A 27,519-nucleotide genomic window follows, 5' to 3' on the forward strand; every position below is an offset into this window, starting at 1 on the left:
AAGGGACGGCGACAGAGATTCTGCACCACCCTCGGCCGCCTCTCTTGCCTCTGCTCTCCCCAGGCTCTTCACTGAGCGTCTGTCCCCAAAACCGCTGCACGCCGCCGCGGCTGGATGGGGGGAAGAGCAGTTTACCGCCGCCTTCCCAGCGGGTCCGAGGCATTCCTCTCGGCGCCGCGACTGCCTGGGGGCCTCCCAGGACTGCTGGCTCCGGATCCATTGTAATTCGAGGGCTGCAGCTCTCAAATATGTTTTAGGGCTGGAAGGTAACTACCTTCTCCCATTGCCCTTTAGGTCTCCGCTTCTTCTTCTGATCTTCCGGTGTCTTCTGGGCTCTTCGTGCTCTTCAGAGCACAGCCAGCACGTCCTGCTCAGAAGGCAGGGCCGGTAAGACTGGGGATCAGAGGATAAGCCCCTCCCCTCTGGGATCAAAGTTTGCTGGCCCTGCCTATGGAAGGGGGAGGTGCTTTCCCAGGAGTAAGGAGTCAAGGACTGCCCCACTCCTGGACCACCGGAGAATGTTCCTCATTGCCTGAATGGCCAGAGAATTTTTAAACTTCCCATTTGCAGCTCTTCAGTAAATCCTACCACAGGCAAGCCAAGTTACAACCAACCCCTTCCGAAGTTCCACACTTTTCGTAACCACACTTTCCCCTTAAATTTCAGTTTTTCTCAGCTCTCTTCCTCAACTTCTACCCCCCTCTTTTTCTTTTTTCTTTAAGTTGGTTAGTTGAAACAAAACTTCCTTTCTGTCTCATGGGAATAGCCTAAATTTTTAGAGCAGGGCTCTCCCTTCCTTCAATCTGGCCTTGAGCAGAAATCAAGCCATTTGCAGAATCTACCAGGGATTTGAGCAAGTAACTCAGTTAGGCTTAACTAATCTCTAATAGAAATGTACAGCATGAATCCATCACACAGATTTATAATGCGAAGCAATCAAAAAGCTGACCCGCTTTGCTTTTTACAGACGTATCTATCCGCAGAGCTCTGCCTGGGAGCTACGATGACATCATAACAGAGCAGATTCACAATGCTTTATGAAGTTTGCAAAGTGGATTTCTTTGATAAAAATTAATTTTTAAACAGGCAGTCTCCCCCTCAGAAAAACAATTCCCACAACTACACAGTAATTGACCAGACTCTGTGTCATTACTGGTAGATATCTTGAATTTGCAGCTAAAGGAAAGAGGACAAGAGAAAGATTTCTAACAACATAGTCACACTATTATAAATGACTCATATCAGCTGAAAATGAAAAATTATAACAGCAATTCCAAAAAGAGTAACTGCTGAAAGTGCTTCACTTCTGTTGTGCAAGCAGTGTTTACAACAACCCTTTAAGATAGCCAACATTCACCCCACAGTACTTACTGGTGGGTGAAGACCATCCCACGAGTTCTTGGCTTAGCTAGGAAGTCAGGCCAATGCAGATCTCACAGCAAACCTCTGCTTAGAATCACAGAGCTGGAAGGGGCCATACAGACCATCAAGTCCAACCCTCTGCTCAATGCAGGATCAGCCTAGAACATCCCTGACAAGTGTTTGTCCAGATTCCACTTAAAGACCACCAGTGAGGGGGAGCTCACCACCTCCCTAGCCAGCTGATTCCACTGTTGCACAGCTCTTACGGTAAAAAAGTTTTTCCTAATATCCAGCCAGCACCTTCCCACCCTTAATTTCAACCCATTATTGCAAGTCCTACCCTCAGCTGCAAACAGGAACAGCTCCCTGCCCTTCTCTAAGTGACAGCCCTTCAAATACTTCAAGAGAGCAATCCTGTCCCCCCTCAACCTCCTCCAGACTGAATATCCCCAAGCCCCTCAGCCTTTCCTCCTAGGGCTTGGTCTCCAGGCCCCCGATCATCCTCGTCACTCTCCTCTGCACTGGCTCCCTTCTGTCCACATCCTTTTTGAAGTGAGGCCTCCAGAACTGCTTGTCTGTGATGGGTGAACAATGTCTGTTGCTATGCTCATTTCCACCTCCGCTCATGCAAAGAGCACAATTGACTACCTCTTTTCAGAAGCTGACAAACAAATTCCAGTTTGCAAAAGTGCCTAGGCAAACTGAAGTTTGTTTCTTCCCCACCAAGCAGGATTCTAAACCCTAGCTGTGGCTGCAAGTATGCCGTCTTAACTAAGATAGTTTGTATTCTTTGTTTCAGTTATAGGTCAAGTCTATTTCCACTAATGGGCTTTCCCTCAAAGTTTTATTGAATCCTGCGGTTTCAAGAATACAGGCCAAACAGTTTTTGCTTGTAGTTTCACTATACCTGCTAAGGAGACATAAGTACTTTCTGGAATTGTTCAAAAACAGGCCTCCACAAATTCACCCTAATAGTGGTTCTGCATCACACTAAACCTGATGCTTGCTCCAAAGCTGATAAGCACACAACAGAGAGGTGTGGATCTTCTGAAGTCCTGCAAAAAGGGAAAGGAAAGAGTTGATGATAAGAACAAATAGTAGCTGATTTTATGGACTCCTGGTTGAAAGGGTTTTAAATTGTGCAAGTGTAAAGCATATCACAACAAAACATTCGCTGACCCAGATCTGACACAAGAAACAGAGAATGTTTTGTGTGAACATGCCATGAATATGAGAGTGCAAAGGTCATTATGTTGAAGTATATGTAACACTTTTGCAACACCTCTCCTTTGACAAAACCCCAAGTTTCAGCCTACTTGTTTAAAACACAATTCAATGGCAAACCCAATAAGGAACAATTGGGCAGACTGCTACATGGCTAGCAGTGGTCATGGCACAGAGCACAATACAAAAGGGCACTGGGGATGGAGCAAAGATGTCCCGTCGCTAAAAGGTGTTTTTTTTTTTCCAAGTCTCCACAGGATGCGCACACTTTGTTTAAAAGCAATCAACACAGCCCCCTCCTCTTTTCCGTGCCCCCCCACTCCTGGCTCGGCCTGCTCGAGAGGAACTCTCTGCACAGGGAGGCAGAGGGGGAGGTGCAGGGGGTGCATGGCGGGAGGGCAGTCCAGCTGAAGCTCCTCTTGGAGGGGACCGGACGGAGGACACAGTTTGCATTCCTCTGCAGCCCTGGAAGGGGTTAAACCCGCGGAGCCTTTTGCTAGAGAGGCCACTTCTTTGCCACACTGCAGGATTGTCCTGTGATCGGCACCTCCCCCCTAACCACGGGACCTGGACGGGACCTCTACGGGACGTCTGATCGCGCAACCGTGCGTTATTTTGCTCCAGGGCAAAGAGTCACACTTCCCCCCTGCATTTTCCTGCCCGTGTGACCGGGGCCTGTGTAGCTCATGAAAGTGCTAAAGTTCACCTTTCAAATTCTGTTCTTAGTTTTAGAAGATATCTCGAATAATAGCAAAAAACAAAAACCCAAAATAGAACTGTAGCTGAAGTAAGGCTTCAGGTTACCTAACCTGGTAACTGAAATGGGTTTAAATGCCAAATATATGCCTGCAAGATTATGTACACATTCAGCACATAAACTAGAATCCCAGAGAGAATGGATCTGTTCTAGGAAAAGAATGTTCCCTGCATGCACATATGGTAGTTATCTCCTTCCATGGATGATGAAAAAATCCTGAGTATGAGGCAGAGCACTGATCTCTGAAATTAGGTGCACCTATGGTGCCACAGCACACGGAAAGTAAAAACTGCAAAATAGTTGTCCAGAGACTGCTCAGGAGCGCCACCAAGCCTGCCCCTTTCAGCAATGCCCTTGGGTAACCCTGACATTCAAGACAGGTATGCTAACCAAATGTCATACTGGCACCAGCTCCGTTGCCACCCAATCTGCAGGTGGGCAAGGGACTCTGTGGTGTAACAGGAACAAACCAGATGTAGGTTAATGTACACTTCTTAAATAAAACTCAGATGGTTTTTCAACTGGGCTATGGCACCATTTTCTTTCTCATAGCAAGCCTCTGTGGACTTCTGTGGTATGACGTATGAATGGGCTGGCTAACACGGAGGACAATTAAACAGAAGACAAATTTATTTAGAAAGATGAAACAAATGCCAAAAAAAACAAAGCAGAAAACAGCATTCTGCCAAAAACAGCGTCAACATGCTAAACACTGTATGTAAAAGACCAGTCTACTGATTTTACTTAGAGATCACTTCAGAGTGCAGCCGTGTTGGTCTGTAGCAGAACAGATTTCAAGTCCAGAAGTACCTTTGGGAGCCCTGTAGCTAGGGATTTTGGGGGGAGGGGGCCTCTGGGGGGCCCACCAGCTAATTACATCCAGGGCAAGGGGGGTTTGCTTGGCATGCACCCACACAGCCCCCACTAGAGCCTTCCTCTGAGGCGCGCCAGAATCCCAATGTTAATACACTTAAAGGTCTAGGAAAGCTGCCGTGTTTTTGTTTTTTTTAAGAAAAAGGAGAGCGGGGATCAAGCTTCCTCCCTCACTCCTTCCCTGAGCCAAGAACCTTTTCCGATGCCTGCTGCATAAATTCCAACCGGAGGAGGTAATTGATGCAATCCGACCAATGTGTGTGTGACTCAGTCAACCACTGGTTGCTGCTGGATCCTAAAGAGACTCAGCTCATCACAGATGCCAGCTCAGAGCGATCAGGGGGTGAGGGGACCGGAGGGAGGGAGGGAGGGAGGGGGAGCTGAGGATCAGGGGAGAGGTCTGCAAAAACAGCGGGGGGGGGGCAGGCCCCATGGGCCCCACATTAGCTACGGGCCTGACCTTTGGGTAATCCGCCTTGAGTCCAAGTGAGACAGACGGACTACAAATAATGTAAGTAACTAAATAAATAAGAGACCAACAAGATTTTTGGGGTGTAAGCTTTTGAGAGTCAAGCTCCCTTTGACGGTCGAAATCTTACACATCCAAAATCTTGTTGGTCACTAAGGTGCTACTGGACTCGAATCTAATTATTTTACTTAGGCATGCCAGAAAAGCAAAACCAAATTTCTTTCTTTCCTTTTTTTTTAAAGCCCCCGGAGGGGATTTTTTATTGATTTTTTCCACTACAAAAAACTACAACAGAAAAAGGGAAGGGGGAAAACTACATCTATAGGAGAAAGTAAAGAACCCACTACTAACTAAAAACCCAAGAGAGGAGATCCTCCAACTAGCTTAGATACATCGAGTCTTCACATCGTTGATCCCTTTATAAACTGAGTCAAACACTTATAGCCATTTTCCCTTAAAGTTTAAATTTAACTGTCTAGTAACAGTACCCCCAATCATCCCAAAACCCAAAATCTTCTAAGGCACAATTCAGAGTCCTTCAGCCTTTACTTCTTCTTTTCCCTTCTCTTCCGCAACGTATAGGGGCTTGGGGCTGCCGCCCCTTGCTCAGACAGAGAGTCCTCTCCGGAACAACCAGTTTCCAGCTCGCCACTAGACTTGCTGTCCTCTTCTTTTTTCCTGTCCTCTGACCTTCCCAGCTGATCCTTTAGGAATTCTTGAGCTTTCAGAACAGAGTCAATCTTTTCTTTTTTATCTTTGAGCTTAAAAGTTACGCCTCCTGGAAATAGCCATTTGTATCCAATTGAGTTTGTTTGAAGAAAAAGCAGAAGTTCTTTATATTTCTTTCTGTGTTGTCTTACTTCAAATGGAATATCCTTTAGCATTCTGATGGTGTTTTCCCCTGCTTTCAGGGGTGTTCCAGCAACAGCTTTCAGGATAGCATCCCTGACATGCCTCTTCGAGAATCTTACTACAATTTCCCCAGGCAGGTTATTTTTTATATATATATCCCGAATATGATCTGTAAACCACATCCATATGGTTGAGCAGTGATGCTGCCTTCATCTCTGATATTGAGGCTAGTAGTTCACTCATCAGTTCTTTAAGATTCTCTCCTCTGTTCTCTGGCACGCCCTGGAAGCACAGGACCATGTTAGCCTTATCCATTTGAACTTGCTGCATTTGGTCTTCCTAAGAAGTTTGTTTCTTTTCCAGCTTTTGCACTTTCTTCTTCACTTTCTGTGTAGTTTACCTTCTTGGCATCTTGCTTCATTATTTGTATTAAATCATTTATTTGCGTTTGTTGTGCAGTAATGCCTTGTGTGACCACGGACATCTGTTCTTTGAAGTTATTCAGCTGTTCCAGTAGAGGGCGCATGTAGTCAGCTACAGCTTTTGCCGTCTCACTGGTTTCCGGTTTTGGGCTCTCCGGTTTCGCTTTCAAAAGTCTTTCTTTGTCCCTTTTCCCCGCCATCTTTATCGTTTATTTACTTTTGCAAACTTTTCAAAAGTCTCTGAATGTGCGCTTGACCGCTTAAAATCGCTCTGGTAAGTACTTCTAGGCAGTTGCCCTCGTGTTTTCTTCCGCTCCCCCCCTCAATCACTCATAAATTCATGTGCATGGGAGGCGTCCCTCCCCCGCTCATTTTTTCTCCCGTTCAGTGGGGTGGGGTGGGGTGGGGAGCTATCTTTTTCTCTTTAAACGCCAAGGGGTTGACTCACGTTCATAATCGGTCGTTCGACCTCGCTTTTACTTCGTTTCTACCGCATGATCTCCTGCGCTCGGCCCGGTCAGTGTCGCTAAGCCCATTCGGTCTCACAGCACGGAGAACCGTCGGAATGAAGAGGCGCCTCAATTCTCAGGCATTCCGCCCTTGAAGAGGCAACCTCTTGAGAGTTCCATGGCCAGGGTCCCTTCACCGGGGCCCTGGGGGGGGTTGCGAGCCTGCGCACCCCCTTCTTCGGCTGGAGCGGAGCTTCACCCCCGGGAGGTCCAGGAGGTGAGTCTGCTAGTGCGCCGCCATAAACCAGAAGTCCAAAAACAAATTTCTGTCAGCCACAGATACATGTTAAAAAGACAACCAGTATCTGCAGCAGTTTGACAAATGCATGAACTGAACATCCCAGATAATGAAGACTACTTCAGTGCTTGAATCCAGTCTAATGTCACATCCGATACAAGATGGAACCAATCGCTATTTTTGTTTAAAGTGTTTCAGTGCTTCAGCCTGTGGCCATTAAGGTTGTCTTTCAGATGACAAGGGAGAGAAGCTTTACAGAGGTTGTTGTGTTTTCCTTGTAGGCCACTAAGTTGTGGGCCAGGCCATCTTTCTCGTGAGCTAGCAGCTTTTTTGTGGATGATTTTTTAAGGCTGCGAGGCCTTTAGTGAAATGAGGGGACAGAGCAACTAACCACTCCTGGATAAAAATGATTTAAACCTCTGAAGGCAGCTGCCAAATCGTTGATACACATACAAGCTCCAAGATCACCATACCTCCCTCCCCAACCAATCATTTCTACAGCAAGAGTTACTGTTAAAAAAGGCTTTTTAAACTTTGCCCAGCACTCTTATATATGAATAACTGCCTTAGTCTTTAAATGGAACTCAGGACAGTTTCAAAAGTTCTTATAATTCACTCAGGTGTTTTTGAAATGTTAAACATTAAACAATGTGCATAAGTCTGTAACACAGACTGTTTCCCTTTCCAAAAAACAGCATATATTAAACTATTATACCAAGACTCCGTGTGTGATAGACTGCCTAAGAGATTAAGCTGCAAACCAGGAAGCCCTTTAATCAAATATCACCACTACCTGAATTTAATAGATGGGCTCCCTATCCAAGACCTATTTGCTGTTGTAAGGAATATAATGAATATAAGGTGTCCAAAACACAACATCAGCATTAAGAGTTATTATGGAACATCATCAAGCCAGTGGGGTGTAATGACCAGGATCTGGGAAACCTGGGCCTGAATTCCTAGTCTGCCATGGAAGCTGGCGGAGCCGCTCACACGCTCTCAGTCTAACCCAACTCACAGGATTGTTGTGAGGATAAAATGGAGGAGGAAAAACGATGCACATAAATAAAATAAATCAAGAGAAAATGAGGTGTTTTTCAAGGCAAGACCAGTCATTTTTCAACTCCTGCATACTTTTTTACCCCATACATAGCACTCAACATTTTATGCTGCCCTTCAGTCTTCCATGAAATGCAGAATAGAACTGTTTATACCAAAATGGGAAATGAGTCTAGACCTCAAAACTGGACAATAGCTAGCAACTGAAGTGAATGGATAATACCTTATTCGAAATCTGTGACATGAATTTGGATAGAGGCAGGCAACCCCTGGCATGAGTGCTGAACAATGGTACCTCCAGACCACTTGGCTTATCACAAAGGCCCAGTTCTCAGTCCAAGGGATCAAGGTGAGCCACTGGCACTGGCAGTAACACTGGGATTCAGTTTGCTCCCTGAACCGCCTGGCCAGTTAACAGCTCTTCTCTCTCTCTCTTTACATCCCCTCCCCCCCGCCTTTCTGTTTGCTGGCACATCGATACCTTTAGAGGCAAATATAAACATTTTAGACTACTTGCTCATCTTAGGCATTTTTAGTCTAAAAGAAAAAGACAAGAACTGTATTTAATAAAACCTTTGCACATGGGTGAATATCTCTTCTCTCCTTATATATAATTGTGTTTTGGAGTGGCACTTTGCAGCTCTTCCATTGGCTGTAAAATGTACTCCCTCAGCCACTGGCCCATCAGCTGCCACTCAGGAGTACTCACGTACCATTGGCTGGGTGCTGGGTTTGCTCCTTTGCCCCGCCCACTCCCCCTGCAGCCACTGTGCCCTGTTAGAATTACTGGCAAACAGCTTTCTCTCTTGACAAAGACTCTTCTCCTGCTTGCCTCCTGTGTGGGACTAAGTTTCCCCTCAGTGACTATTGGTAGGTGTAATGAAATGGCAGTTACCTGTGTTTGAAAGATGGCTGCCATCTGTGGTTGTTTGTTTAAAATGTTCCCCCATAAGGTTTAACTGAGCTGTAGTTCCAGAGAGGGGCTTGCAGGGGTATCACTCACTGGGTTGAATGGGACTTCCTCATCTGCTGGCCTACAGTTCCCAGCTCCCCCAAGGCCAAAAAGTGCAGGAAAAGAGTGTCTTTCCCAAGGGGTGGGGCAGCATCAATATAGACTCCAGCCCATCCATGGAGGAGACAGTCTTCGTCCTACAGGAGGTTAGGAAAGGCTCCTGCTGCCTGTGCTGACCAGGCCACAAGCCAGAGACGTGAGGGAACCCTGGGAGGCAGCAGAAATTCAGCCACTCCACAGTCAGCTGGACTGGGGAATGAATGGAAATTTCCCTGCTTTCTTGGGCAAGAGAGAGAGGCTGAAGCAGAGCTAGAGGCTGGTCCAAGGAGAGATCCTATCCTGAGCACACAACCTCCAGAGATAGAGAGTATTGTGTGTATGGAAAGAGGATTGTGTTTAACCCCTGTTGATTTATGCCCTGTTGGTTTATAGTGTGTGTTTACTCCTATAGCTCTACCTTATTCATTTAGTGTGTGTGCGCTCCATAATTGTGTAAATAGTTAAATAAATTCTTTTATTTGGGCTAATAATCTGTGTTGTGCTCTGACCACATAGTCTCCCCCACTCTACACAATATCAAAGGGAGGGGGTAGCCCAGGGAAGCAAGGAAAGGCCAGATTCAGGTTCTTGCTGTAGAAGCTGAGTGGGTTATTTTGGACCAGTCACAGACTTTCAGCCTAACGTACCTCACAGGGTTGTTGTGCAAGTCAAAAGGGGAACTGTAGAATGATGTAAGCTGCTTTGGTCCCCATTGCAGAGAAAGACTACTTTTCCTCCTGGGAAACCGCTGTTGCCAATCTCCAGGTGAGAGCTAGAGATCAATCAGAATAACAACTGCTTTTTAGATGGCAGAGATCAGTTCCCCAGGAGAAAATTGTGGACTCTGTGTCCTTATACCCTGCTGAGATGCCCCCCCATGACAGCCAATATGATGTGGCAGTCAGAGCTTCAGAGCACAGTGGAGGCTACACGTGCAGGGGGGGAAGGAAAGCTGAAGAGTGAGGGGGAAATAACAGCAGGTTGATGCTTGGCTGGGAAGGAGATAGGGTTGCCAACTCCAGGTGGGACATTCCTAGAGATTTGAGGGATGGAACCTGGAGAGGGTGAGGTTTGAGGAGGGGTGGCACCTCAGACAGGTACAATGCCATAGACTCCACCCTCCAAACCAGCCATTTTCTCCTAGGGAACCATTGTTGCCAATCTCCAGGTGAGGGGTGGAGATCACTTAGAATTACAACTGATCTCCGGGAGGGAGGGCAGAAGTCAGCTGCAGTCAGAGGGGCAAATAATGGCAGGTTGATGGTTAGCTGGGAAGGGGATGGTGTTGCCAACTCCAGGTTGGGAAATTCTTGGGGATTTCAGGGGTGGAGCCTGGAGAGGGTGGGGTTTGAGGAGGTCACCACAGCAAATTGACACTGAGTACCCAAGGCCTTGGCACTCTCCCAGAACCTCTTTCTAAAACTCTTTGTATTTATTTCCACAACGGGCCTTATTCCTAACCTCTTTATAAATCTGATTTAACAGAGTATGTAGACATCAGTGTACAAAACTTTAAAGTCCAAGTTCACCACAGTATTCCTTGTGCAGATGAGTTCTTGCTCGAAACAGTAAGATATTTGGATCCTGTTCATAAAAACAGAGAGCTGGAAGGGACATCAAGGGTCATCTAGTCCAACCCCCTGCAAATCCATTCTAACCCTACCTTTTGAAGTTGCTAATTACATTATTAAAAACAGATATAAAGCTTACTTTTCCTGTGAAAGGATAAAAGAGGTTACACAATTTGACCTCAATCTATATGAATGACAAAGTTGTCCCTAACATTTTCATATAATTTGGTTGTTAGACATATTAGGAAATGTTTGCTGCAGAGTTCATTAAAAGGAGATATTTGTCTATATCCAAAAATCTCAAACAGCTTCCAAGTGTTCAAGTATGCATTCATACAACTGCATTCTTTGTCTTCACTGAATATCTAGAGTTCTAACCAGGGTGCTGGTACTCCTGTTGCCCTTGCCCAATAGTACCCGTGTGTGCCCCAAAGGGTTTGGCAATTGCTTTCCCACTTAATTCCTTCTGCCAAGGCATGGAAGTAGCAGACTACTAGGGGAGAACACCAACAGAGATGTAGAAAAGCATGTTGTGTGGCTGCATAGATAGGCATTCAAAGAATACTACTAGTTACAACCACGCCAGTCAAGATGCTTCATTTTGGAATGTTGCTTTTTCCCCTGGAAATGCTCCACTGACTAGAAAATCTGGTGCCAAATATTAAAGTGGAAACTGTAATCCTATTCCTTTCTGCACCCTGAATATAGTTTGTAAGTGAAGGGACATGGAAGGAGGAGATAAGGACTTGCAAGAGAGTACAGGAAGTGCTACTGGGGTGGATACCGAATTATTAACAAAATGGTATTAATTACATTTCAAATCCAAGCCACTCAGCTATATAACCGGTATAACCGGAGATGGGGATACTGACTCACTGTCCCCTTTGATATGATCAAAACAGGAATCTGATGTGTGCAAGAAGCATCCTCAGAGAGCTAAGTCTAATCTTCCAAACATTGGTTTCCATGTTGTGACTGATAGTTATATCAGCTCCCCCATTTAAATATCTGTGAGGTGGCTTACAACAATGAGCACAGGAAAATAATAAAGTAGTCCAAAAATAATGACAAAAACTGACGTAACAGTTTTGGATCTTTGTCTTCCTGTCACATAGCCCTGATGTCACATGGTTTTCTGTCACGTGGTTTGGACCTCAGTAGGTTCCTTGCAGGGTGGGCCCCAGGTCAGAAAAGGTTGGGGTGGAGTCATGCCTCACTGGAAGAGCACATGCTTTGGCTTCAGAAAATCCCATGTTCACTCTCTGACATTCCCAGTTCAATGGATCCAGTAGTAGGTGATGTGGAAGACTGCTACCTGAGACTTTGGAGAGCTACTGTTGGTCTGCGTGGATAATACTGACCTTGCTAGACCAATAGTCTGGCTTAATATAAGGTAGCTTCATGTGTTCTAGACCACTGCTGCAGAACATATCACCAGAAGTGGGGGAGGGGAGAATTACAGTCCTTGGAATGGGAAAACCAGTGGTGTTTCATATATGGTGAAATATCAGTTCTATCAACTTGGAATTAAAATTACCCTTAAATTAATCTGGATATTAAATTGTTCAGGAATATCTGCCCCACTTAGCCTCATAATAAATCCCATTTCCCCAGAGACAGAATGCTGTCTGTGGCTCCCTGATACCCCAATGACCAGGCCACTGAACAGTTCTGTGGGGCAGAAAAGTTTCCGTCACAACCTAGTTCAGGTTCAGTCGCATTGTGGAAGGCAGACAAAGCAGTTGAGAAGACGAAGGAATATTCCTGATCATTCGTTTTCGGTAAGCACCCTTCTGCTCCAAGCACGCACCCACTATTGTAAAAGGACTTGTAACAGCTGCAGCCCAAAGGGGGTGAGGGTTTCATGACAAGGATAACTGGCTGCCCAACTCAGCACACTTAACAGTACGCTAACAGCTGGTGTTTAGGAAACCAGGTTTTTCTTGGCAAGAGAAGAGCTAACTCATTGCCAGGCTGCAGGTACTTCTGCCTACAATGGGCACACAATGCCTGGGAGAGGAGAAACCTGCCATCCCCCCTCCACTAGCTACAGCACACCAGTTCAATCCAGCTCTCCCTCCAAGCTTTGGCGGTCTTATTCTTCCAAGTGGACCAGCTGCCTAACTAGAATTGTAAGCATGGCTTATGCTTACTTTCAACAGACACCCGTCTGCACACCGCACTAAACAATTGGTTGCATAAACTTCCATGTGATTGTTGGGTAACAATCTCACCTTAACAACAGGCAATATATTTAAGGTTACGTTACAGACACAGTGAGAATTATGCTTCTACCTGATCTATTTGCTGATGAGATAATCCTCTATCAGAATTATATTGTGTTGCCCTGTAGTCTTTTTTTTATATATATATCAGCATTAGAAGCAGTTATCATAGCGACTGTGGTAAGCGTAGCACAGATAAAATTAATTTTTGGACAGTTAGGGGTGGCATTGCAGCAATTATGTGATTAATTCAGTTTAAGCCACAGACGGTGGCTTTTGTTGCTATTGCTGAAGTGAAAGTCTACCTTTTACAAGAAAGCTCCTAGTTCCACCCACTGCTCTTGCAGAAAGGATCAGAATGGCAAGAAAGGGAAGAAGAAAGGGCACAGCTCCTTCCACTAAGGAAGGGGCCCTCAGCAAGGTCAGGGTGCAGAAATAAGGGAAGACTGCCAAGCAGTTCACTTCCTCTGGCCTCACTTATGGCATCTGAGAACTGAGGAGAGAGAGAGAGAGAGAGAGAGAGAGAGAGAAGGAAAGAGAGAGAGAGAGAGAGAGAGAGAGAGAGAGAGAGAGAGAGAAAAGAGCGGCCAGCTGCTGCTTTGCTTTCTCAGGTCAGAGATGGCAGCTGGTGTCCAAGGAACCAGTGGGCCAAGCTGGACCTAGTTCTAGATGTGATGCAAGGGCGCCCTCCACTGACCTATTCTGGCACAACTGCTTCTCCTCTCAGGTGTTTATTTGCTGTACTCTGAGCAATCAACTTGCAGATAGCTTATGATGACAGTTTTTCTTTTTTTTTAAAAATCAATCCATTTTTAATTCGCGTAACAAAAGATGCATATTTGCATAAAGCTGCCTTAAACCAGGTCAGGCCACTGATCCACCTAGCTCAGTATTATTTACCTAAACTGACAGACACTCTCTAGGGTCCCAGGCAGATACAGGTATTTTAATACATTTGTTAATAATTTGTCTGAAACCCAAGAAACATTGCATTAGTGCTACTGGCACTAACATGCACACGGGCCAGTCTATCGCTATCCACCTGCTAAAAAGGAATTATGTGAAACAGATATGATGCCGAAGTATACTGAGCTATCCCAACAAGCAGCCCCAATGAGAGGCCATCTAGAAAATAAAATTTTCAGCCATTCTCAACTTTATGGAGAAAGAATAGTGTGTTAGGTTACAGTATAGGAATAAAGAAGAGAAATCACAACATGTTCTTCAAGACAGTGGGTTTAGCCCTGACCTGGACAGCCCAGGCACGCCCAATATCGGAAGCTAAGCAGGGCCGACGCTGGCAAGTACTAGGATGAGAGACCTCCTTGGAATAGCAGAATATCCTCCAGGCCCACAGTAGGGGTCAGTCGCCAGAGGTCACCATGACTTCCAGGTGTGCACACATTCACACACATATTTAAAATATATAAAAATACAAAGAAAAAGAAGACAGAGGGTTTGAAGGATTTGATATACATAAGAACATAAGAACATAAGAGATGCCAATGTTGGATCAGGCCAAAGGCCCATCCAGTCCAACACTCTGTATCACACGGTGGCCAGAAATACCAGTGCCATCAGGAGGTCACCTTTACAATCTACAGATTATTTTCTATAATTCAGGCAATCACCATCAATAGGTCTTCTCTGTTTCCTATATATACTCATCCTGTTTTGCAAAGGGTGGGTTATTTTTGGATTACAATGGGCATCTTTCAAATACAGATTTCCTCCCCCCCCTTTACAAACACAATCTCATTTCTTCACAAAGTGACAGCAACTTACTTAATGGAGTTTCTAAAGTGGTCTTCTGCTGGGTTCTTTACAGTGCAGCTGTTCAGTAGCCACAGGTCTGCTTCTGGGGCATTCTCTGGGAAACAGAAAGATACATTAAACAATCAGAATTTCATCTACAGCTCCTATAAAAAACAAATTAGTGCAGTGATCAGAAAAAATACGAATGTGTGTGCATTTTGCCGTCAAGTGACAGCTGACTTATGGCAAACCCATAAGGGTTTTTCAAGGCAAGAGACATGGTTTGCCAATGCCTGCCTCCACGTTATGACCCTGGTATTCCTTGGTGGTGCTCCCATCCAAACGCTAGCCAGGGCCAAGCCTACTTAGTTTCCGAGATCTGATAAGATCAGGCTAGCCTGGTCTATCCGAGTCAGGGCTAATATGTAGCCATGGTTAATGGAATGTTTTTAAATGATTAGATTTAAATGCAGGAAGAATCTTTCACACAAGTTACCTGAAGATGTAGCATCCAAATATTAAGTTACCCCTGAAGCAATGACAAACTAAACACAGGGTCTGAATCAAAGCCCAGTTTCCTATCATCCCAAACCATACATGGGTCAGTGTTTTCAGTGTGGTATAGTAGTCAGAGTGTTGGGCTAGGACCTGGGAGACTCAGGTTTGAATCCCCACTCGGCCAATGGAAGCTCACTGGATACACTTGGTCTGGTTATGCACTCTCAGCATAACCTACCTCATAGGATTGTGGTGATGATAAAATGGAGGAGAGGAGACTACAGCTGTCCATTTTGGCTTCCCCATTGGGGAGAAACTTGGGGTATAAATGAAGGAAATAAAATAAATGAACTATGTGCACTTTGCCTCACAGAGATAGCAATTCTGTTATTTTTCACTTGACAAGTGATTTTTATAACAAGAGATGGATTAAGCTTTATTCCATTAGTTTTAAACTGTAATGCTTTGATTGTGACTCGTAAGCCACAAGGAAAGGGAGGATATAAATATTTCAATAAATAAATACATTTTACTAGGGATTCGTTTTAGGCTTCACCCCTTCAGCGATTAAACAAGTTTCTGTTCTTACATCCACATTGCTGAGGAGTGTGTGTGTGTGTGTGTGTGTGTGTGTACGTGTGAATATTCCAGCCATCTGATCTACACCCCTATTATTTGTTTCATATATTTAATATTTTTATAAAGGTAGGGTGTGCATACTCCCACGTAGCTACCTTGAATTGTTGCTGACAGACTCTGAAAGAGATTTATCCCATTAATGTTAATCACATAACCAAACGGAAGAGGAAAAAAGTAAATAAAAGTGATTAGAAAAGGTGAACCAGAAATTAACAATAATTTCAAAATTAAGGCTCATTATTCAAGATAAAAATGTACGGTATTTCCCCCCACATACCCATGGAATCCTAAAACCAGCATTTTAACCCAGGTATAGAATCCTGATTAGGTAGTAGAAAACTAACTCTGATCAACTTGTGCTGCTGCATTCACACAACGTAAGTTAACTGGAGTCAGTGTTCCACTGAGGCAAGTGTGCGAGCTTGGCAAAAGACCACTTCACACACATTTTTTCCCTCTGCATGCAGCCTAAAATTCAATGTACATATCCTTGCCTTAAATATAGTTCTTCTGCCTTGTTAAGTCGTGGGCATAAAAAGTGACTCTGTATAACAAAACAAAACAGTACACAACAAAAAAGCCCGTTAACGAAACTCTCTCACTCTTTTCAACTGAAAGAGCTGGTAAAAGACAGCTTTTGCAGACTACTTGACCATCTGAGCAGGGCCTTCTGCAGGGTATCACCCTGCAAATGGGCAAGATCAACAAATGTCTGTACACATGATTTCTCTGTTGTGGCCCTCACCTTGTGGAATGGCCTGCCTGATGAGGCCAGCAAGATTCCCATTCTCTGGGCATTCCAGAAGCTATGCAAAACTGAATTATCCAGGAGTGCTGAACTGCAGGCTGTGGAAGGTCGGTAGTTCAGCAGTTCGAGACCCGAGTTGCCTCATGACAGAGTGAGCTCCCGTCTCTAGTTCCAGCTCCTGCCAACCTAGCAGTTCGAAAGCAAGAAATTGCAAGTAGATAAATAGGTACCACTTCAGTGGGAAGGTAACAGCATTCCGTGCGCCTTGGTGTTTAGGCATGCCGGCCACATGACCACGGAAATGTCTTCGGACAGCGCTGGCTCTTCAGCTTTGAAATGGAGATGAGCACCGCAACCCTAGAGTCGGATTTGACTGGCTTTTGAGCAAGTGAACCTTTACCTTTACCTAATAGGGATTTATTATAATTGAATGGTTCATGAAGGTGGTGGTGGTGGTAGTAGCAGTAGCAGTAGTAAGTTTATTGTATATGGCCATTGGCCGTTACAATATAAAATATAAATACACAATATAAATTTAGGGTTCAAAAGTACTGGGTTCATAAAGGTGCTTTAAGGGACTGTGGGCTATGTGTATAGTATGTAATATCTGTTTCAGTAATTCTTTTGGCAAGATGTAACTTGCTCCTGAATACACAGGAAGGCTTAAAGGTATTCCCTGGATTGAAAGAAATTGTCTCTTGTGCATCTGAAGCGATAGAAACCATCTCACATGTGCTGTTACATTGTCCTTTGTTTATTAAAGCTAGGTGTGATATACTGGAATCTCTTGTCAACTCTGACATTCAGTTCTCTAGTAATCATATTATTCTGAAACTGTTGTTTTCAAATGATGTCGGCTGGCTGGAAGCTGTTGCTAGATTTCTTGCATGTGTTTTTAAATGATCTTAGTATTTATTGTTTTATTGATTTGCTCCATTTTCATTTTATCCATAATCCCACCAACCTATGGTTGAAGGGATTCAAAATGAAATAAAGGAATCTGTTGCAGCAGATATTATCCCACTTTGTAATTTCGGCATCTTTTAATATGTCATCACATGAATACTTATGCTTTGTTTCCTAATCCTATTACACTGCTTACTGGATAGGCCATCCTGTTGAGTGTATTGATTTATACTTTAGTGAGAAAGGCAAATTATAAACAACAAAATAAAATAATAAACATTTCCTGGGAATGTATACTATTTTTATGTACATGGCAACATAAATTAGAAAGATGCTTACCAAGACATTTTTTAAGTGCCAGAACTGTACCCAAAGGAAGACAAAAAGTGCTGCCCTCGACTCTCTTCTTCTTTTCCCCTTGACATATCTACATCTTGGAAATGTTTTGGGAATTCAAAAAAGCAGGTAGAAATTTGCACAGCAGAAGGCTGGAAGGTTAAGTGCTAGAGTGCTTTGTACTGTGGGAGAGTTAAATACACAAGATTGTGCCTAACAGTTGTTGAGGTCCTGTATTGGAAATATGCTAAAGGAGAGTTTCTATTTAAATCAAATCTCAAATTTTCGGTTAAAGATTAGGATCAGCGAGCAATTTAGTGGTTCGAAAAAAACTGGACACCTTCTGCCTCAATCTAAACACATCTGCTACCACAAAACAGCAGTATGCCAACATCTGACAGTTCAGAGTTCACTGGATACGTGCTGTTGTGTATGCTGGTAACAAAGAACCCATCAACAATACTAAACCACCACCATTTAGCTAAGAAAGATGATTCAAAGCACTGTGGATGGCTTTTCCAAGAAAGAAATAATGCACTTAAAACCAGAACATCATCACGTTTTTGTGAAATGCTGCCAAGTCTAAAGAAAATCAGAAGGTCATGGAAACTTCTGAACAACCCAAACACAACAAGAGGTTCTCTAAGGCACAATTACCAGTATTAAGCAACTGGAGAAGTGGGGAACATGGTAAAAAAACAACTGAATCATCAATATAGATATCCACAGAAAGGACCAAAATATTTACACTTAGGCATTCTAGCTATCATCTTTGTTTGCAATCTCTACTCCTTCCCACCCCCACCCCCCTGTTTATTTCACTGCTTCTTTAGATAACCAGCCTGGGTATCCTCAAATAGCACAGCCTTAGCTTACAGTCTGGGTGAAAAAAGAAATATAGTTGTTGAACTTGGTTGAGGTTAAGGCAAAACAGACAGTACAAATGGGTTTCGAAGAATGGGAACTTAGCAGAGAAGCAAAGAGAGACCCATCACAAGGAGTAAGCCACATGCTCTGCCCTCCTGTTTCAAGTCTTCACTCAGATATACTACTGAGCTGCCCTCTCCAATGGCCCAAGGGAGTAAGACAGGCAAAAACTTACATGTGAGAATGAAGGATCTTGACTGCAGCAGACACGGCATTTTACAGCTTCCTAACATGGCCAAAAGTAATATAGCAGGTGCTTCCTAGAACCAGTGAGCATCCTCTATCATTTTCTTAATTATTTCAGCCTTTAAAATTAAAACTCCTTACTTTATCAACTTGTACTTGAAATCCTTCTCTATAATATTTCTCCCTCCCCATTCTTAAATTTTTGAATTTTGCTTCTCTTGTCCCCTAGCTTTCTTCCATCTAGCTCTTTGCTCTAAACATCAGGATTTGGGGGGGGGGAGAAGAGGAGGAGGGGGAGAAGGAGGAGATTGGATTTATACCCCGCACTTCACTACCCAAAGGTGTCTCAGAGCGGCTTACAAACTCCTTTCCCTTCCCCTCCCCACAACAGACACCCTTGTGAGGTAAGTGGGGCTGAGAGAGCTCTGACAGAAACTGCTCTTTTTCAAGGACAGCTCTTATCAGAACTATGGCTTGCCCAAGGTCATCCAGCAGGTGCAAGTGGGGGAGTGGGGAATCAAACCCAGTTCTCCCAGATTAGAATCCGCGCACGTAACCACTACACCAAACTGGCCTATTCTTTCATTACCAGATTAAGAACATAAGAGAAGCCAATGTTGGATCAGGCCAATGGCCTATCCAGTCCAACACTCTGTCACACAGTGGCCAAAAATACCAGGTATTAGATTCCATTCTATTCTAGAAAACCAAAAGGGAGAGATGTTACTCCCCAGCCACCTACCTACAGGGAGGAATAACTGCATGGAGACCAGGAAGGTCAATTGCCTTTCCTCACTGGATGTCTTGTATAGATTCTCAGCCTTTTAGCTAAGTGTGCAGTAAAGACACTGGAATAAGGACACTGAGAACTATGGAGACGTTTTTATCATTTGTTTTGCATCATTTGTGAGTGAAGTCAGTGGAAAGGCAATAGCTGATACAGAACACCACCGCTCAGTTGCTCTAGGTGCTAGGCAAAGTATGCATATTACAGACCCACTTCGCAGCCACTCCATTGGTTATCAATCAATTACTGGGTTCAGTTCAACATATCAGTCAGCCCCTAGAAAGCCCTTAATAGCCTTGGACCCACACATCTGTAGGACCGCCGCTCCCTGTCACATGAGCTTTGTAGAAATGTTCAAGAAGGCATTTTTATAAAGGGAACAGGACTGTAGTGAAATGGAAGAGCTCAGGGCAATGCTCTAATAAAGGAACAGCCCTGCAGACTATTGCAATGTTTATGGCATGCATCACCTTGCTTTTACTGCATTCTCTTCTACCTTAGTAATATCCTTTCTGCACTCTGGTATGCCATGCCTTAGACAGTTTTTTTGTTTGTTTGCATTATTGTCTGATTCTGTAACGCTAGACCTATTGTATTGTTTATTGGGTATCTTATGTTGTCCAAGTGGATTCTGTTTTCTATTTCGTAATCCATCCTGAGTCTCAGCAAGAAGGGCAGCCTATAAATAAAGGAAGTAAATAAATTCTCCGTAATAAATACCACCTTTGGAATGCCCTGTGTTAAGGTTGGCCTGCCACCTATATTACTCCTCCTTAGGCATAAGGCCTAAATGTGTGTGTGTGTACATACACACACACAAAAATACAGACCTTTAACTGAGGGACTGCATTTTTAGATGTTTTATAGACTGCTTCTAGCCTGGAGACTATTTTAAGAACATGACTGTTTGGTGCTAAATGTTTATGCCTCTGGCTTGCTTTATTATTCATAATTTATTGTGTTTTTATTATTTTTAGTGTATTGTTTTTACTTTGTGAACTTTCTCAAGCAGGACTTTGGAGAGGTAGTATACAAATTCTCTCAGTCGATAAATAAGTAACAGCCACACCACTCTGTTAAAATACAAATGCCTTCTAAGTCACTTCTGTTGATACTGAGGCATTATGCAAATATAATTCCAGTTTGGTTTACTAGCATTTCAGTCTTGGCAGAAACACGATCGGGGCGAACTTTGCTGTTGCCTAGTATGTTCCATTATGAATGGTTCAGAAGCCAGAAAACGACAACAGATAGGGTAAAGTCAAAATACTTTGATGCTATTCCTAACCCTGTACCCTGAAGCCTTCTGGGTGACCTTGGGCCAGTCACAGTTCTCTCAGAACTCACTCAGCTCCACCTTCCTCACAAGGTGTCTGTTGTGAGGAAAGGAAAGGAATGTGATTGGAAGCCACTGAGATTCTTTAAGGTAGAGAAAAGCAGGGTATAAAAACCTATTCTTCTCCTCCTATCGTGGCAACTGATGTCAGGGATGTCTTGTGCTGGCACTCTCCCCCTTGGACAGGTGGCACAGTCCATACCTGATCCTACCTGGTTTCACTGCTTCAGGGGTCACTTTCAGATTTTATTGCTACAACGAATACTCACAAGCCAGAGACCACCAACTTTACAATCATGTGTTTATCATCGCTGAGCAACATAGGTCACCCTAATATGAAGCAAGGAGCTGCGGTGGCTCAAGTGGTTAAGACACTTAACTGCAGGCTGTGGAAGGTCGGTAGTTCAGCAGTTCGAGACCCGAGTGTGGCACAAGACGGAGTGAGCTCCCGTCTCTAGTTCCAGCTCCTGCCAACCTAGCAGTTCGAAAGCAAGACATTGCAAGTAGATAAATAGGTACCACTTCAGTGGGAAGGTAACAGCGTTCCGTGCACCTTGGTGTTTAGTCATGCCGGCCACATGACCACAGAAACGTCTTCGGACAGCACTGGCTCTTCGGCTTTGAAACGGAGATGAGCACCGCAACCCTAGAGTCGGATTCGACTGGCTTTCCAGCAAGGGAACCTTTACCTTTTTAATATGAAGCATGTGCACAGTTCTCTCTGTGTGAAGAACATGTGTAGAACATCTCTCTCTCTCCTACTCATGACAAGCTGACCAAGGGGACCCAAGCAGCTCATGGCTGTGCAACTGTCATTCTTAATGTGGGCCTTTTGAAATGGTTGTTCCTATAATGGTGTCAAAAGGAGACCAATAACTAGTGTTACAGACTAAAAAAAAAAAATTCAAGTCCCCCCCCCCCATGAAAACCTTGAAAAGTTATAATTAAAAACTTTGCAGTAGGAAAAACTTTCCAGTGAGAATTGCAGGCTCATCAAAAGGAGTATGAGGCAACTCATATCTCCCTCAATGCATAACGTGAACACAATTTTTTTCTCCTCAACTGCTTCTGCCATCATAACTAGCATACAAAGCATTTTATGTTGCAACTGCAAAAACAGAATTCTTACTTTACAAACTTAGAATTTCCCCCAACACAGCTATTTTTGTACCTCAACGCACAAGCTGACTTGCAGTTTTTAAAGTCTTGCTCATTTCCATACATATGTTTTCACAAGAGCCAAGGTCACTTTATAAACTGAAACATACTCTGCTTCCATATCAATTACCCAACCTACATTTCTGTAAATTCTGTATTACGTTGCACCCAACGGCAATATATTGATTTCAAATGCTTTGCTTCCACATATTTCCCCCGACATCTAATCCCACAAGGAGTCTGGATTTAAACTACATCTACCACTTTTAAAAGAGAAATAGAGAGTTAAAATATAGGGAACTTATCTGAGCCAGAGATGTCCAAACCCTTATTAAATTGTAGCTGCCAGCTAGTTATCGACTTCCACAGTATTACCTTCATACTTTACCCTTCGTTATTGCATCTGCCTTCTGAAAACTCAGAGATACAGAGCTGAAGGTCTCATACCCGGTAGCCACATAAAAGCCTTCCAGTGCTTAAAAGTTATCTCTCAGCCTAGCGTATTAAGTGAACAGGATTGCTTGAGAAAATTCCAAAATGAGTTCACCAGAAAAGATTTCCCCGTGGGTTCTAAAAGCTTTCTAATACCTCCAAACCCAACAAGCTCTCAATTACGCTCACACACACACCTTTAGTAGTAGTATCAATCACCATAGCTGAGTATGGAAGAGACGATGTCCAAAATTAAGCATCGAGTGAGAGATAACATTACAGCATAGACCACAAATTAAGAGGAACATTTGAGGGCACCCAGGGACTTAACCACCATTTTAGAGGTGCACTGGAGGTGGCATGCAGGCCTTTGGGTCTATATTGTTTTTCAATTTCCCACTTTGTCTTTTGTCCTTTTAGTGCCCTTGCTTCTTGGAAGCAAGCTGCAGATTTTGCTGCCTTAAAAATGTACAGTAGGTCAGATGCAAACCAAGGTGTACTGACCCTTAAGGCCACCAAGAAAAGTCCCAGGGTAACCACTCCCTGCCAGGACCGCTCTGGCACCAAGCAAGTCACAATCCACCTCATGCGGGATGGCCCTGTCAGAGGAGGGCCTAAACCACCACAACTGCAAGCTGGCAGGCAGGACCCACCATCGCTGCAACTCAGCAGCCCCTGATTGGGTGAGGCAAGCACAAGCCAGTTCTCTCCTCCCATCCCCCAGGGGGCCAAGAGTGGGCCAGGGCCCTTTCCCGGGGCCATTTTTGCCTCCCAATCTGCCCCATATGCAAAGCCCCATGTGTGGAGCCATTGAGATATTTCTGTCAAACTCTTGAGTGCAATTCTCTTTGTGTAAAGCAGAGGGAAGAACTGAACAAGAATTTTGCGGTACCTTTAAGTTTTTATTCCCATGGCCAAGGCATTTTGAAATGTTTCAGTTTGCACACCCCTTTCTCTTCATTCCCACCGGTTATGACTGGCAACTTCCCTTCTGTTTTCAGTGCCTTTGCCTACAGAAGGCAGAGACACTGCTACAGATCACTTACTCTGATACAAAATTGAGGAATTCCTCCAGAGAAGCTGTCTTAGTTTACTGATGGAAAAACTAAAAGGAGTCATGTGACACCTTAGAGACTAACAACATTTTCTTTTCAATGACCACTTATTCAGACTGTACATGCTCTGGATTGCAAGACTATATCTAATGGGTGGAAATTACAAGGGAGTCGTTACAGGCTAAATATTAGGAGAAACTTCCTAACTGTAAGAGTGGTTGAGCAGTGAAACAGACTGCCTCGGGAGGTGGTGGATACTCCTTTGCTGGACGTTTTCAAGCAGAGGCTGGATGACGATCTTTCAGGTATGCTGTAGGGCTATCTTTTGGCTATGCTCCCGCAGGATGCAGGGGGTTGGACTAGATGACCTGCAAGGTCCCTTCCAACTCTAACATTCTATGATTCTATACATCTGAATTGTAACTTTGCATTCATTCTTTGTAGAAGAATTGGGGTAGGGGGGAAGCAGAGTTCAAGGATTTATTTATTATTTATTTATTACTTCAAATTTGTACCCCGCCCTCCCCGCCTAAGCAGGCTCAGGGCGGCTACACAATAAAACATAATGGCAATCAAATATAAAACTTTTAAAACAATTCATTAAAATCACATTATAACAATATAAAGTGCTAGCAATAATGTTTTTATCATATAGATGGCACTATACATTGTATAGATCATCTGAGTATTCAGCTTGTTGATCTTCTCATATCTGAACGGCGGGCAGAGGCTGTCAGTAATAGACCAGGCGCCAGGCTCTACAATTGGTGATAGTACTGGTGGTGATGGCTCCTAATTGAAGGCCTGGTGGAAGAGCTCCGTCTTGCAGGCCCTGCGGAACTGTAAAAGGTCCCGCAGGGCCCTGGTCTCTTCTGGGTGCTCATTCCACCAGTGTGGAGCCGTCACCGAGAAAACCCTTGCCCTGGTTACAGCCAGCCTGGCAGCCTTGGGACGAGAAGTATAGAGCAAACACAGGAAGTACAGTACAAAATATAATTGTGTAGAACTAAAATCTGATTTTAAAAACCCAGAGACTACTGATTAGTTATACTAAATTAGTTCTTTCGGTAATGGATGAGGAGTGACAGGTTGTGTTAGGATTCTTATCTCACTATAACTGTAACTATCTTAAGTTTCAGTTCAAGCCAGGGGAGTAGGTAGAATCAAAACTTTGAAGAAGTCTCTTTCCAGCACTTTCACACTGGAGTCTCCCTTTGAAGTTTTTTGCAGAAGAACTGTACTCTCACATCAGGCACAGTAGCTCTGTTCACATGTTACCATGAATGCATGCACATATGTGTATGCATAGACATCTGTTTGTAAGAAAGAGCCAATGCACATTACAAAAACTAGGGACCAATGCCTGGATAAATGTAGGATTTGTATCAATTGAGCTGTACATGCATGGACATGAGAATTACTGTATGAAGAACAATCACATGGATGCTGTACATGGATTATACATGTGTTCACTGTAATTTGTGAAAAGGGTTAGTGTGTCCCTGTAGACTGAAATGTTCTACTGGTTTCAGATCACCGTGGTTTTTTTTAATGTAGAGACTGACACCCTGACCTGGATAGCCTGATCTCACTGGATCAGAGAGCCAGTGTGGCGTAGTGGTTAAGAGTAGTGGACTCTAATATGGCGAATCATGTTTGATTCCCCACTCCTCCTCCACATGTAGCCTGCTGGGTGACCTTGGGCCAGTCACAGTTCTCTCAGAACTCTCTCAGCCCCACCTACCTCACAAGGTGCCTATCCTGGGGAGAGGAAGGAAAGGCGATTGTAAGCCACTTTGAGTCTCCTTAAGGTAGAAAAAAGTGGGGTATAAAAACCAATGTCTTCTTCAGATCTCAGAAGCTAAACACAGTCAGCTCTGGTCAGTATTTGGATGGGAGACCATCATGGAATACCAGGGCCCTGATGAAGAGACAGGTAATGGCAAACTACCTCTGAACATCTCTTGCCTTGAAAACGGCAAAAAGGGGCAGGTTGACCTGCTTGGTGTATGTAGACAGCAAAGGACACTGATAACACATAGTGCCAATATACCACCCTGGGGGATGAGCAGGTGATAACCCCAAGATGGTACAGCTGATAGTATTAGGGCCTGCAATAGTATTGTCTGGTATATGGGGACAAAGTTGGCATTCTTGGTTTGTTGCTGAATCAAGTTCCTGGGTTTGTTTCTGTTAGGTGGCTTATAGTTGTTGGTAAGAAGCTGTTCTGGGTAAACAGGCTTCCCCCCCCACCCGAAAACAATTTATTAGGATATAATAAAAAAAGAAATGTATCAAAACGTATACAATTATATATCCTTCCCTCCTCCCTTCCCCCCCCTTTCTCGGCTTCAAACAGTGCTCCAACCTCCTGCCCAATTCTTAAATTTTCTTCATACCTCCTTATTCATATCCACAGGTAACTTAATCTTCAATTGTTAGTCTCATACATTTATCTATTTTCTACTGTAATTTTCAATAATTCTCAAAGCAAAGTAAATTGTCCTTTATATCCCAGTATTTCTCCAAATAGTCTTTAAAGTCTATCCAGTCTGCAAAAAATTCTTCTGCTTCCAAACTATTAAGTTTCCTTGTCATTTTGTCCATTTCAGCCATAAAAAGTAATTTTTTAATCCATTCCCCTATTTCAGGGACCTTATCTTGTTTCCAACATTGAACATACGTCATTCTGGCAGTCGTGATCATATACCACATCAATGTCCTTTTTGCCATGTTGACTTCTTCCATTTTCAGTCCCAAAAGTAGTATTTCCGGTTCTTTCTTGAACTTACATTTCACAATTTTTTCCATTTCTGCATGTATCTCAGCCCAAAACATTTTTGCCTTTTCACATGTCCACCACATATAATAAAATGAGCCCTCTGCATTTTTACACTTCCAACATTTGTTTGACATATTACTATTCATATTTGCAATCTTTTTTGGTGTCATATACCATCTATACATCATCTTATAGCAATTTTCTTTTAAATTATTACAAGTTGATATTTTCATTGCATTCTTCCATAAATATTCCCAAGATGACATCAATATTTCTTTATTCATGTTAACCGCCCATTTTATCATCTGCTCTTTAACTGTCTCATCCTCTGTATACCACTTTAGCAATATCTTATACATTTTTGAAATGAGTTTTTTACCCCCCTCAAACCATACAATCTCAATATCATTGTATTTTTTCCAAAACCCAAAAACCTTTTTTATCTTTCTTAAACAAGTCATTAATCTGTCTATATTGCAACCAACCATATTTAAAAGCCAAGTCCTCTTCCATTTTCATTTCAAATGTTTTTCCCACTGGTTTCAACATATCTTTATACTGTACCCAATCTTCTCCTTTATATGTCGAAAAAGGTTTTATAACCTCTGCCGGTACCATCCAAACTGGTCTCTCGTCCGAGAAGAACCTTCTATACTTAGTCCACGTATCAAATAGAATTCTTCTAATAGTGTTTAAAAAAGCCATCCATTTTCACTTTCTCATACCATAAGTAGGCGTGCCAACCAAATTTACAATCATGTCCTTCCAACGCCAACAACTTCTTATTATCTAACGTAGTCCATTGTTGCAACCAGGTAAAACATACCGCATCATGGTATAAAATCTAAAGTTTGGTAACTGAAGTTCACCTCTTTCTTTTGCATCACACAGAATCTTAATTTTAATCCGTGGTTTCCTCCCGGCCCAAACAAACTTCGAGATTTCTCTTTGCCACAAATTAAATACCTTCACATCTCTCACTATTGGGATTGTCTGAAATAAAAACATCAACCGAGGTAAAATGTTCATTTTAACCACTGAAATTCTTCCCATCAATGACAAATTTAAGGTATTCCATTTCTTGATACCCTGTTGTATTTTAGGCCAGAGTTTGTCATAATTGTTCTTGTAAAGGTCTATGTTTTTCATTGTCAAATCAATACCTAAATATTTAGTCCTTTTCACTACTTCACATTGTGTCAATCTCTGTAGCTCCTCTTGTTTCTTTCCAGTCATATTCTTATACATCACCTTGGATTTGTCTTTGTTAACGTAAAAACCTGCTAAATCTCTAAACTCTTTTATTTTCTCCATTAGCAGTGGCAAGTTCCGTATAGGGTCTTCAACCATAAACATTACATC

The 27,519-nt window shown here is 43.3% G+C and overlaps 1 protein-coding gene across 1 annotated transcript in view; it reads right to left on the reverse strand.

Moving 5' to 3' along the window:
- Positions 1 to 27,519, reverse strand: part of CDKAL1 (CDK5 regulatory subunit associated protein 1-like 1) — a gene marked incomplete at its 3' end in the record, with an annotated part of 297,209 nt that overhangs the window by 195,391 nt on the left and 74,299 nt on the right. Inside the window, exon 5 of the mRNA XM_015424921.1 lies at positions 14,398 to 14,482. Within this exon, the coding sequence (XP_015280407.1) occupies positions 14,398 to 14,482 (85 nt within the window). The remainder of the gene's footprint in view (positions 1 to 14,397; positions 14,483 to 27,519) is intronic.

This window comes from Gekko japonicus, unplaced genomic scaffold, assembly GCF_001447785.1.
Source record: "Gekko japonicus isolate JY-2015 unplaced genomic scaffold, Gekko_japonicus_V1.1 scaffold1517, whole genome shotgun sequence".
NCBI classification, from domain to species: Eukaryota; Metazoa; Chordata; class Lepidosauria; order Squamata; family Gekkonidae; genus Gekko; species Gekko japonicus.